This window comes from Osmerus mordax, chromosome 15 (assembly GCF_038355195.1).
Source record: "Osmerus mordax isolate fOsmMor3 chromosome 15, fOsmMor3.pri, whole genome shotgun sequence".
In the NCBI taxonomy this organism is placed as follows: Eukaryota; Metazoa; Chordata; class Actinopteri; order Osmeriformes; family Osmeridae; genus Osmerus; species Osmerus mordax.
Genome location: NC_090064.1, coordinates 12421370 through 12435358, shown reverse-complemented (window position 1 = coordinate 12435358; position 13989 = coordinate 12421370). Strand labels below are relative to the sequence as shown.

Below are 13989 nucleotides of genomic sequence, written 5' to 3'. Positions count from 1 at the left end.
AGACTTTATCTGAGGTCAACTGTGTCTCCAAAAAGATACAGATCTTAAGGAATGTTCCGAATGAGCTTCAGAAGTTCCTCCCTAGAAGAACCCCGCCTTAGTGCTCTCCAATGAACCTGACCTTAGTCATCGTCCTGGGCCCTTGTGTAGCTGCCAACTAGGAGTGTGTACGGCATCTCCCATGTGTTCTCCCAACATCTCTAAATGTTGAAGTTGAAGAGGGTAAAAAGAGAATACATTCACAGAAGTTCCTGTGAGATTTGGATATGTGGATGACGTCAACGTTTTTAGAAGGGTCTCAGTAATTAACATATTCTCTCTGTAGTCTTTGCTGTACTAAATAATAGAGCGCTCATAGACAGTAAGTATAGATCACAGTACCCAGATCCCTTGTTATATCCACCTTCGTTGGAGAAATTTCAGTCAGAATTCCAAGTGCTGGTTGTGAACCAAAGCTCAGTCAGGAGACTTAGATATTAGCATGTAGACAAGCCCTCAAAAAGCAACAAGATGATGGAAGTACTCTAACATCCACCCCAACCAACACCACCCCCACCCTTCTCACAAACCTCCCGGTTCAGCTTTGTTAGCTTTTGATTGCTTTTGCTAATCCATCTTTGTCCTGTGGTTCATCTCTTGACAGCTTTATAATTTATTTACCCTCCATGTGTCGCAGGTGCCTGGCGGCATACATCTGGGCTGGTTGAGCACAATGGCTGCCCCTCTCCTTCTCTCACTCCTCTCAGAATTCATCTGTTCAGCCTGCTGATGACCGGCCCTTCCCGTCGGTTTCACACGTACTGCACTCCTATTTTGCCCAATTGTGGGCTGAAGTGATGAGGCTGCTCACACAGGGAATCCACTCACACATCTCTCCCCTCCCGGCACCAAGGACTTTTTCAATTAATCAGAGCCGCCATTGGTCCCTCATCAATAATGCAACGCAGCCAATCACTCCAGTCCAGGCCCTTAATGAGACGCCACAGCTACAGGGACATGATCTACACATTACTTCCCCCATAGTTGCCACTCAGAAAGAATGTCACGGCAACCAAAGGCCCTCATTAGGGAGACAGCATCATTCCTGCCCTAAGGAAGACCTGCCAATCCCTGGAAGCCAAAGGATGCATGGATGACAGTCAACAAACATCCAGAGAACATGGGGTAAGAGCTATGTGGTCTCTCCCACACTGCAGTTGGTGTGTGTGCATGCATGTACCTGTATGTGTGCGTGTGTGTGTGTGAGAGAGAGAGAGAGAGAGAGAGAGAGAGAGAGAGAGAGAGAGAGAGAGAGAGAGAGAGAGAGAGAGAGAGAGAGAGAGAGAGAGAGAGAGAGAGAGAGAGACTGAGGAGTGAGCAGACAGGGGTTGTCATGTCTGTAGCTGGCCGTTATTCAAGCACCCCTCCTCGGCACGATGGATGAATTATTAAAATCAGAGCTTTGCTGTGACATAGGGAGGTGTTTGCATTTGATATCATGTTTGGGAGACATGCAGAGAGCCCATACATGAAAGGCACAGCCAGGCGAGGGAATACAAAGACTTTACTGCAAAAACCCAGCAAATGCAATGAGGTTACGCAAGGTTGGTACACTGATAGGATTAATGTTTAGTTTGGCACCTGTTCAGCCAAGGTGATAGGTCATCTGAGTATGTTTCCATGGAGGGTCCTCAAGCTCCAGACTCGGGACACATGAACTGTATGATCTGTGATGATGTTGTTTTCTTTACACCCTAGTACATAGCTACAATCTGAACAATGTAGCATATATCAGACTGTGCCCTAGAAGGAAGGACATCTTTGGAAAGAGAGTAGAGAGAGAGGCTGAAGTAGAAGCAGTAAAGAACTTTTGAGCTGCAATTCATTCACACACAATCAATTTGAGCATAACATTACAGAACAAAAACTCATTTTCTGGTATTCAGGTTTAAGTTTCACAAACAGACCAACTAGGATAGAGCTGCTCATTTATCACAACCACAAAAAGAAGACGTAGAGACTAAAACGACAACAAGATAAATACTTGACCTTCAACATCTCTCTCCTGATCAAATTCTCAATTTGGGTTCTGTATAAAATGATGGATACAGCCAAGCAGTTGGAAGCTGTCATCCATCTTGTTCGGTTCTAGATTCAAGTCATGGTGTACCGTCCAACACATCTTCTCCAAAGCTATTACCACTGTCATCGGATCATCCCTCTGTATTGCCGCGGTGACACGTCTACCATATCAAGGACATAACACTTCAATTTTTTTTCTTTTGATCTTGTCATTTTGTTCTAACACTGAGGATGAATAGACATATCCCATGAGTCCCTGTGCACAGTAGTCAGAACAACACACACACACACACAACACCTGTGCTATTGTGTTGCCGGGTAAGAAAAACCACAATGCAGGATGACAATCATTAAAAAAAACATCCTAGATACTCTTTCTCACTGGGATAGGTGCAGGATTGCATTGGCCTTGTCTCTCTCAATATCAGTTGGTGGTGTGTTTGCTGTGCTGTGCCTGCATATGTAGCCAGGAGTAGAGCAGATAGGCTGTCTCCCAGGACTTGAAGCAGATGAGCACAGAATCGGGCCATCTGGCTTCCTCTCTCCAGCTAAACATCACTGGGGAGGAGGGGGATGCGAGAGGACCAACCCCCTGTCTCTCACCAACCTGTCAGTGTTGCTAAGACGACTCTTTTACAATAAAACAAGGCTGCGAGGAGGTGTGTTTGGGGAAATGGCGGCCTCCGTTTTAAGTGAGCTCTGGAATGCCTTAGTCAGGGACAGTGCTGCAGATTCCTGCTAATACTTGCCTTTTTCTCTCAGTTAGTATACCATAAATTGTCCAGCGTAACTGTATAACCTTCCCTTAACTGGTGTCCTATTCAAAAGAAAATAATTCTAAAGAATATATTGGAGAAATTACAATTTCCTATCAGGAAATGTATTAACAGGTAGGTTGCAGTGTTTAATAGACACAGGTTTAGACAGGTTTATAACATATGGTGATTTGCCTTTTCTGGGTTAAGCTTGCAGGTCCCCACTGGAGGGCATGTGCTCTTTCATGTGTCCTGAAAAGGCCACAAACAGACCAAACGTTTTCACTGAGGAAACATCATCATGGAGTATGTCTCATTAGGAATCAAAAAGTCCCCATTTTGGTGATCTCTGCTTGCCCTGCGTGACACCTGAGGTTCATGCTACATGGTGCGTAGTCTGATTGGGTGGCAGGGTAGGATGATGATAGAAAGCTGTACAGTAATGAGCAGCTTACTTCCTAAACTCCTTGTTCACGATTCCCTCCCCACCTCAGGTCTCCTGGTCAATGTATTATGTGGTACAAGTAACCTTTCACCACATGTAGCGTACCAAGAAAGCTAGAGAGCTTGTCGTACTGTGGATGGGCTTAGGGGGACATAACATTTCTTAAGCTTTCACTGCGGCAATATCTTCATTCTTATGTCTGCCAGGTTCTTAGCTAAAGCACTATCAAAGGTGCCACTATGACACAGCCACTGTACATCCAGCCTGACGGAGCCAGACAGGGACTGTTACATATCGCTCCTCCACCAACATTTAAATCAAATCATACCAAGTTCAGATTCATTGATTCATGCCTAATTAAATTATTCAGGTTGGAGCACAGCCAGGAAAAAGACAACAATCTGAGACACATATTTATCTCTTTCTTCTCTCCTGCCAATAGTATTTCTCTAGCCAATAAAACATGAGTGGCTGCGTACTGACGTCTTTCAAACCTCGGGGGCGAGCAACGGCCACAGTCGTGCTGTGACAGAGGGTTCTGGTTTCCTGATCTTCCCGTAATGAAGGAGTACTGAGTCTGTCATCCAGGAACGGCTTCTCCCGTCTGTCTGTCCGCACGCCAGCTGGAAACTGTCCCTCACCTCAGAAAAAACCCCAACAGCTCTGAGGTTGAGCTACTGTAGCGTAGCGTAGCCTCGTAATAGACAGAAACAGCTCATTAACTCACAATATCGGCCTCTCTTGTTGAACAAAGTCGTTTTCCAACAGAAGGGTCAAGTCCAATTTGCGCTAACATTGTCAGGCGGCAGCTGAAGCCGTCTGTCGGCAGAGCGAGAGTTGATGTTTATAAACACGTCACAGCGGCCCTTGTGATTGGTTAGACGAGCCGCAGGGGTTGAAACTGGAGACAGACGCAAGTTAAGCCATTCACATAGGCCCCCAATTTATAGCCTGACAGGAGCAAGGTTCAGCCTGGCTGTTGAGTGAGACAGGTTAACCTTGACTGTAGAAAGATAAATTCACAGAAACTAAGAGGTTAAGAACTAAAAGGTTGAGAGGAAGTAAAAGGGTTTCCATTCAAAAGCCAAGTCTCAATCCATATCATAGCGTATGTGTAGTACTAAGCAGCAGAAAGAAGATGTTTTCAGTTAAGGGCCAGAGATGAGACTTGAGCTGGAAAGGTCAAATAAAATCTTTCAGATTCAAAATATATATTTTACAAATAGGTATACATAGCATTTTTAAGTTGTTGTTGTTGTTGTTGTGATAAGGCTGAGTGTGAACAACAGTTAGAGATGCAAGTTCAATTATTGTCATGCATCTTCCATCAGATCTAGGGAGATTAAAGAAAAAGCTTTTACCAACACAGATGACAGATAGCCATCTTTAATATCACTTGTCAAGCTTGTCTACAGCGGCAGCAATTCTCACTTTTAATACTTGAGACTAAACAGTAAATCTGTCAATCATGGATACATTTCACTGGTAATGGATAGAATGGAGAAGCAACCACTTAACTCTGATGAAAGTGTATTCTTCTACACCATCACTAACCACAAATAAATATTCCAATCCAAAACACATACCATCATTTACATCAACTGCTTCCTCAAGAATACAAATACTGTATTTTAGTTATATACAGTTAGGTCCATAAATATTTGGACATTGACACAATTTTCATCAATTTGGCTCTGTATACCACCACAATGGATTTGAAATGAAACAATCAACATTCCACTTCTTTGCCTTAAAAAACTCTTTGGTTGCTTTCGCAGTATGCTTCGGGTCATTGTCCATCTGCACTGTGAAGCGCCGTCCTATGAGTTCTGAAGCATTTGGCTGAATCTGAGCAGATAATATTGCCCGAAATACTTCAGAATTCATCCTACTGCTTTTGTCAGCAGTCACATCCTCGATAAATACAAGGGAACCAGTTCCATTGGCAGCCATACATGCCCAAGTCATAACACTACCTCCACCATGCTTCACTGATGAGGTGGTATGCTTTGGATCATGAGCAGTTCCGTCCCTTCTCCATACTCTTCTCTTCCCATAATTCTGGTACAAGTTGATCTTGGTCTCATCTGTCCATAGGATGTTGTTCCAGAACTGTACAGGCTCTTTTAGATGTTTTTTGGCAAACTCTAATCTGGTCTTCCTATTTTTGAGACTCACCAATGGTTTACATCTTGTGGTGAACCCTCTGTATTTACTCTGGTGAAGTCTTCTCTTAATTGTTGACTTTGACACAGATACGCCTATCTCCTGGAGAGTGTTCTTGATCTGGCCAACTGTTGTGAAGGGATTTTTCTTCACCAGGGAAAGAATTCTTCTGTCATCCACCACCAGTTCCGTGGTCTTCCGGGTCTTTTGGTGTTGCTGAGCTCACCAGTGCGTTCTTTCTTTTTAAGAATGTACCAAACAGTTGATTTGGCCACACCTAATGTTTTTGCTATCTCTCTGATAGGTTTGTTTTGATTTTTCAGCCTAACGATGGCTTGCTTCACTGATGGTGATAGCTCTTTGGACTTCATATTGAGAGTTGACAGCAACAGATTCCAAACACAAATACCATACTTGAAATTAACTTTAGACCTTTTATCTGCTCCTTGACAATGAAATAACGAACTCCCATGAGGGAATAACATACACCTGGCCATGGAACAGCTGAGCAGCCAATTGTCCAATTACTTTTGGTCCCTTAAAAAGCGGGGGGCCACATATCAAATGTGTTGTAATTCCTACACCGTTCACCTGATTTGGATGTATATATCCTGAAATTAAAGCTGAAAGTCTGCACTTAAAGCACATCTTGATTGTTTCATTTCAAATCCATTGTGGTGGTATACAGAGCCAAAATGATGAAAATGGTGTCGATGTCCAAATATTTATGGACCTAACTGTATTGGGCATGCAACGACTGTATGTCTACGACTGACAAGTAACCTTGTAGTGAAATACAAAACATTCTATCCTCTATGATTTCCCCTCGGTTTCAGATGAACCTTGAATCCTGTGGATCAACTTCATTAGTGTGTGACGCTTTGCTTTATTGCCATGAAGGATTCCATTTTCACAACAGATGAAGCTCGTCCTCTGTTGTAAATTGACAATGCCCTGTATTTCCTCCCCAGTCAGCTCGCATTAATACCAATCAGATTGATCTGGGCTCACACCATCCCATAGCCAGACAGAGTGGTGTCAGCAGGGAAAACATTTACACAGATCTGCCTACATGCCATTTCTATTTGTAAGGTGAAAATGACCCAGAATGTGTGAGTGTGTGGGGAGGGGGGAGGGGGGGTACAGTGGCTTAGCCATCTGCCTACACCTTGTCAACAGAAAATGATATTTTATTTCCAACTAACTTGCCTCCACCCCTGTTTTTCTTGTCCCCTCCTCAAGGACGCGCGTCTCCAGATCTCCAATGAGGCTTCTAAAGCAATTGTCATTCATTCCCACCATGTCTTCAGATTGCTCAAACTGTGAGCAATGCCAACGTTACCAGCAATCTAACTCTCGCTCTCCCTCTCTGCATTGATAGGTTAATTCTGTGGCACATCATAGCCGTCCAACAATGCCCTCCCTAGAAAAGCAGAATGTGGTGTGACTGATGGTGACTGCAGTAAAGGTTAATTAATGAGCCTTGGCAGGAGACATGGCGGTGTGTGAGAGACTCTCCCCCCAGGGAGGGGTCCTTGCGAGCCGAGGATACAGATAGCACAGGGAGGACGATGGCAACTCAGCTGAAATCGAGTCCTCTGTTCCATCCGGTTAACCTCTGGTCTCCAGCGTGATACTGTGTGAATCCTCTCGTCCAGATGCAATAGTAGTAACTGTTAGACGGCGTACCTGGTTTTAGTCATGTATTGTTAATCGTCCTCTGGCCCCTTGTTTTTTCTGCCTCTTGTTTATTCATTTCATTCTGGTTTTGTAGAGGTGTTTCTTTGTGTTTCTCAATGGTTGTGCTGTACTATTTATTCATCCTGAGTAGTTGGATCAGAAACATATGATTATTATGTGTGGTATTATCCTATACAGTTTTATTTTATAACATTTTACACAATAACCTTAATTCTTCCCCTGCTTCAGATTAGTTCTCTATCTGACACTCTCTCTCTGTAATCAGAGAGATCAAATAGTTTTTTTTAATGTAATTTGTCTTGGTGGATATGAAAAGATAGGTAAGGGAACAGAATGAAACAAACTCTATAGGGATACCTCTAGCTAACAAATGGAAGCAAGACAAGACATTTTAGATGAAGTTATATAACCTGTTAGTATTTAAAACGAATTAGGGTAGCTTGGGTTATGAAACATATCTCTGGTTGACTTTTTTATGCAAAGGAATAATTAGTTTCGGAAGTCTCTTATTACAGCAACATTAAATGCCAGTCACAACGGTTTTGCATTCAGATCATTGTAGGGGAAACACCACAGAAGAGCAATATGCCTTTTGTGAATTAAAGTGCACCCTAAGAATGGTAATTCTTCTGTATTGTACTGTTGACGTGTACAGTACCCTGGAGTGAGTAATTGTGTGTAAATGACGTTTCCTTGGCTGGGAGAGGAATTAATAGAGGGATGCATTTAACCATCTCTCTGAGATCAGGAACAAATGAGTAATGAAACAAGTGACTCACAGAGAGAGAGGGCGAGAGAGACAGAGAGAGAGAGACAGAGAGAGAGAGACAGAGAGAGAGAGAGGCTGAGATAGACAGAGAGAGACAGAGAGAGAGAGGCTGGGTGTGAGGGTATAGAAGCATGGCTGAGTCTAGCCGTGCATCAGTTGGGACATGTTTTATATGCCTGGGTGCTTGTTAAGGGAAGAGATGACATGAGCAACTCCTAACAGATTTTTAATGGCCCTTCCTTTCATGCAGGTCCACTATATTGGCAGTTAAGACGTCTGCCAACCCTTCCCAGTAAAAGAGTGAGACATCCGTACAGTGATTACACTAGGTCTGTCACTATCCAAGTGATGAAAAACAAACACAATTCTACCACTATATGTTGATGAATATACCCTGTCTACTATAAATCCACACAAATCATGTAATGGATTCGAACGATCACTGGTTTTTAATATATTTATGAATTTATTATTTTTCTATACAATGCCTCTGCATTTTGCTTTGGAACACACAGAAAATAGATGTGAAGAAATATTTGTAATTCAAGGCCACAGAAGCAAGGAAACATATCCCACAAGCATACAGTATACGAAACAGAGTTGGTAACAGGATTGCAACAACAAAGTGAAAGCATATCTGCCAAGTCTACACACATTCAAAGACCACAACATCAAACAGGTTTTCCAAGCAGTCAAGGGTCTCAGAGTTGAAAACAGGCCAGTCAGGCTGAGAAAAAAGCTACTGATAAATGCCAAAGAATTACATGTTTTTGTTCACAAATATAATGACAGTTTCTGAACATCTACCATATCCACCGAAAGAATTATGCAAATATATAATCATGTTTGAAGAAAGCATTCAGTAAATGTATACTTAAAGGCAAACATTTTGCTCAAATTTTGTGGCAAAGAAAACTGATCATGGTCAAAAACTGGAACTTCATTTCAGTAAACTTAATATTCATCCCTTGTGCGGTCTGGTGTCTGCAGAATAGTTTTAAGACAAAGGCCTGAAAGATCATAGAGTATCTGATTTAGAGCGACAGGAAATGGAAACTTATGTCATTTGCATTTCTTCCAGGCCTCAATGATGAAGATAAGACAGCTATAAAAACATAGGGTGAGCTTCGGTTATGACGTTTTGGAGATTAATGTGGGTAGCTGTGGGGGACGTGTTGCAATGGCTCAGACTGAAAATGTGTCAAGGCTGACAGTTAGCACAGCCTGATCCCTATTGAGCTCTTTCCTCTGATCTAGTTCAATACATGCTAAAGGGGGTTACAATAATAATATTCATTTCGCTGCTCCCCTTTGGGATGTGTGCCTTCGTGAATCATAAAGACTTTGAGAATTCCTTTTAGTCTAGGAAATTCCATCCAACATTATGCATTCAAGCTAATTGCTACATAGAGTTAACTTGACATGAGAGGCTTTAAAAAGAATTATGCACAGAATTTCACACACAATCGAGGAAACTCCTTGCAAAAGTGCTAAGCCACCTATCATGTCATGTCTTCTTTGAACTTCAAACACAACTCCTTGATGACATGTTTGCCACACGACAGGTATACGTTTACAATCTATGAAAATACAATCCACATCATTATCCATATATATATATTTATAGTCAAACAATGAAGCTCCACTTCTGCTATCTGCTAACAGATGTACAAAAATAATCAACCTAGACACTGTAGTAACCTTTTAAGAGATAACTGCTAGATGTTAAGACTTCAAAGATCTTACTCAGAGTGTTTTGAATGTCCTGGGGCACTGAGTGTGGGTGACAGGGGAAAGGCATGTTTAACTATATACGTTTCCCCTTTCATATCCCCTCAACTCATTTTAATGTAAAACATCCTCACTTGCAAAAGTTTGAGTGTAACACCTCACATACAATGTCATAGAACCCAAAGGGGAACAAAGGTGTGATAAAACTACCCTTTCCTTCTGTCTTTATATCATTTCACTTTTGTGATTAAAACATTACATGTACCATTACATTGTCAGTCATCAGTGCAAAATACAACAAGAGATCACACCAAGATCAAAGATTGGCAGATACAAACATGTTTTCTTCAACTTCCCTTCAGCTGATCTGCGTGAGTTTATCGGGAGAGTTTCGTTTTGTTAACTGACAAACCTGGAGTAGCCCAGCCGCTTCATTACAATCCAACACGTCTCTTCTATCAGTCTAATGTCCTTACCGGGCATATTCTGCCTCCATATGTCAATATTGGCTGGTGATATGTCCCCCTCATACATCAGGTTGTACAAGTTTGTGGAGGTGGTGAACATGAGCTGATTGAGGGCCGAGGGCGAGACAGGAACCCCCAAGAAGGAGTGGATCCTCTCTGCCGTCTCCTGGGGGAAGTTGACCACGTCCTCAAACTTCACCTGGAGGTTGGACTCCAGAGACAAGGACCCACTCACACGCAGAGCTGCGCTGGTGTGGGCCAGCCACAGGTGGGCTAGTATCAGGACGGCGTTGGCTTCAGAGTGGGAGAGAAGCCTCCGGATCATCTTAAACTCCGGGGCTGAAGTCGGGCATCCTTCCCTGGAAGCATCCTCCTTGAATATCAGGGACAGGTGCTGGGGGATGTTCTTTAAGGAGTACAGGCTGGGTTTGCTGTTGTAAAGCATGAGATAGATCCATGCCCTGGGGTCCCGGACGAGATAGATGGTTCTCATGGCCGGGCCCACCACTTCCTGGATGAAGGGCAGTTTCAATGCCCAGCTGCCGCTCCGCATGTTGAGGACCACACGGGCGTTCGGGTACTCCGCGACGTGGCGTCTCATCTCCCTCACGTACTCGGCGTCCCGGTCTAGACTGGCCCTCAGCTTGCCTTTGAGCTCGGCGGCAGGCTCCCTCCTCCGGGCCCTCCTCCTGCGGTCCCTGGAGGGCCCGGCCCTCGGGGGAGCCTTCACCCGGCTGCTCTCCACCAGCTGGATGTTCTGGAGGTGGAGCTTGGTGTTGTGGACCAGAGAGTGCAGCCAGCCCTGGATGATCTTGAAGCGTCCGCGCACCGCGTCCGACCTGGACCACTCGCAAGCGTCCACCAGGGAGTCGAACTCGAACTCCGTCTCGGGGATGTCCACGTGCTCCGTGGGGACGCGTAGGTAAAGGAAGTCGGAGGTGTTGTGGAAAAGGTGCTTGAGGATGTCGGAGCCGGAGCCAGGCAGCGTTGTTATGACGACGGTGGGCAGGAGAAAACGATGTTGGTCGTAAAGTCTGATTTGTTTGTTGACCTCTGGGTTGGCGCTGGCGCTTTTCCACTTGACCCCGCAAAGGAGCTGGTCACAGCTGCTGGACACAAAGAGCAGCTCGGCGATCCATAACGTGAGCACGGACAGGAGGGCGTAGCGCATGAGCCTGCTGAAACACACGTAGAACTTCCTCTGCAGCGTGAGGAAACATATCGCCACACACAGTATCGCTCCCGCTATCACGTTGACTGTGAATCCAAAATCAAACAGCTGATTGTCAGTCGGGTTTTGTTTGGGGACAAGCTCCGTTCCCAAGCCGAAGCGAACCATCTGATGTCTGTCCTCCACTTTGGCGTGACCCCCAAAGCCTAGATAACTTAAACGGGCTCCTATATCCTTATAGTTTGTCACAACAGACACAATCTTCTCTGTGTTGTTGATGATTAGAGAGAGTCTTACTCCATTTTTGCTGTTGTCTATAAATCTGCAGTTTGACACTTTGACGTGAGGTCCATGCATTATGTAGGCTACTCTGGCTACAGGTCCTCTGATAGGGAACGTGACGTTGACATACTGAGTCCACCTTTTCTTAAACTCGGCTGCCTGTTCTGCCTCCTGTATTCTAGTAACAGGGCTGATCCCCTCTGTGTCAAACCAGAACATCTTATAATGGGCATCCCAGACGTCCATCAGCGCTCCGTTATACCTGTCCATGAACTTAAAGGGCACATACTTGAAGTCAATGTCTAAATTGTGAAAGAACGCGCTGAGCGAGGTCACGGGTGAGTCATCCCACTTCTCCACGTGGTCCAGCACCAGCAGAGTCTGGGAGTTGAGCAGCACCAGAGCTCGGTACACGCTCTTCAGCCTCATGGCGGGGGAGTAGGCAGGCGCCGCCTCCCCGCTCACAAACATGGTGTCTCTGTGCGAGGAGGCAGCAATCACCTCCCCCGCAGAGTCCCCCACCCCGGCGTCGGTCCAGCGTAACCACTTTGCACACTCCCCCAGCTGCCCCTCCCAGGGAGAATTACACTGGCTGGTGGGGGACGGGCTGAAAACCAGCACGTTGTTCAGGTAGCTGTACTTAGGACCGTACAACGCCTCGGACACAAACACCTGCCCGTTGGGAGCGAAGGTGAACGAGTTCTGGTCAGGGTGCTCGTGCCCGGGGTTGAAGCTGTTCCATCCGTCCACCCAGGAGTACGGCTTGGAGTGGACTATGTCATACACAGCTCGGCCACCAAGCTTCCCTGACTTAAAGGAGACAAAAGTGTTCCCCTGGCCATTAGGCAGTCCCGCCCCATATGTCACCACCCCCCAGTTGGAGAAGATGTGCATCCCTGCATTGCCAAAGCCCTGAGGAGGCTGCGGGGCCAGGTGGGCGTTGTACCAGATGTACTCAGTGAAGAGGGTAGTCCAGCGCTGAGCCGAGGACTGCCCCATGGGGCCATCCTTCGGCCGGTGCTTCCTAATCTGCTGGGCCAGCCAGTTGCCGGTCCCGTTCTTCAAAACAAATGTGTCCAGGAAGATGAGCTGGCTCTCAGGGCCATAAAACCAATTGTAGTTGGAGTCAGCGATGCCTACGGTTCTCTGGAAGCCGGGCAGCAAAGTGGCGTAGTAGAACCAGAAGTGTCCGCGCAGCCAGTTGTTTTGCATGTTATCGATGTTGAAATGGCGCTGGGCCAGAAACACGTACTGCGTGATGGACTTGGCCGTGTAGCTCCCGTAGGCAACCCCCTCGTCCAGGGAGCCGTCCACGACGTGATTCAGCAGGAACATCGTCTTCTCCATATAGTTCACCGACACCTGTTTCCAAATCATCGAATCTGGGTCGTCGTGTGTGCCTATCACTAAAGCGCCCGTCATGATGGCTAATATGTTGGTGGTTTGGTGGTTTTGGAGATACTGCTTTCCCCAACCTCTGTACTTAGAAAGCTCGTACAGCTTCACCGTCTCTGAGCGAATCTTCTTGAGGTAAACATTCCGTCGCTGCTCGTCCAGGAGTGAGTAGATGAAGTCATAGGCAGTGGCAAACCCTGTGAGAGAGTGAGCCATGGGCACCTCGTCATTCGGAGCGCTGGTCACCTTCCAGTCTGGGTAATCAGCCATCCTATCCATGAACTTGAGAAGGAACTGGAGGGCACCCGAGTCCTCTGGGGATAGCAGGCAATAGAGGGCAAGAGGCGGCAGGTTGTTCCCGTAAATCTCATTCCACTTGCTGGTAAACTCATCGTGTTTCATAGGTGGCATGTACAGGGGTGCATTTGATAGCATGGTCAGGACTGCGCCCCTGATGACTTTGAAAATGTGACTGTGTGTGGTGGTGGATCTTTGTCTCAGAAGCTGTACATCTGCTTGGCTGAAATAGAGGTTAGGATGAGAGTTTGTAGACTGGAGTTTCCGATGCTCCGGTGCCTTGCCCTGGGTGAGCTTGAGCTGCAGTAAGTCATCTGTGAAAATATATTTTTCTGAACCATTGAAAACTCCAGAGAATGCTGTTCCCACTGCCAACAGTGCCAGTAAAAACACTGAATACAAAATCACTTTGATAGTCATGGTAAAAGGCATTTTCAATGTCATTATTGTCTTCATTATCATCCTTTTTTTAAAGCTGCATGAAAAATACTTCCCCTTGGAAACAATAAGTTCAAGGTTTTTTTCAAAGCATTAAAATTATCTTGAGGATACATATTTCGATCGTTTGGAATATGTTTAAGCATAATATGCTTGTTTAGTGTCAATAAACAGTCCATCAAACCCTGCAGCTAGAAAATTAACATATCATTACTATAAGAAATTTTGCAACAATAAAGTGTTCAAGTCAGCCGACCTTTCCCACGTCCATTTGGAGTTCAAACGCAGCAGAAAAATAAAGTTGAGCAGTT

The 13989-nt window shown here is 45.2% G+C and overlaps 1 protein-coding gene across 1 annotated transcript; it reads right to left on the bottom strand.

Moving 5' to 3' along the window:
- Positions 1-9670: 9670 nt before the first annotated feature.
- LOC136957874 (dermatan-sulfate epimerase-like protein) lies at positions 9671-13702 on the bottom strand. The gene has a single exon (XM_067252086.1). The coding sequence runs from the start codon at positions 13700-13702 to the stop codon at positions 10028-10030; it is 3675 nt and encodes a 1224-aa protein (XP_067108187.1). The 3' UTR covers positions 9671-10027.
- Positions 13703-13989: the final 287 nt, after the last annotated feature.

Coding starts and splice junctions, on each gene's coding strand:
- LOC136957874 (XM_067252086.1), bottom strand. CDS start 13,702: ATGATAATGAAGACAATAATGACATTGAAAATGCCTTTTACCATGACT.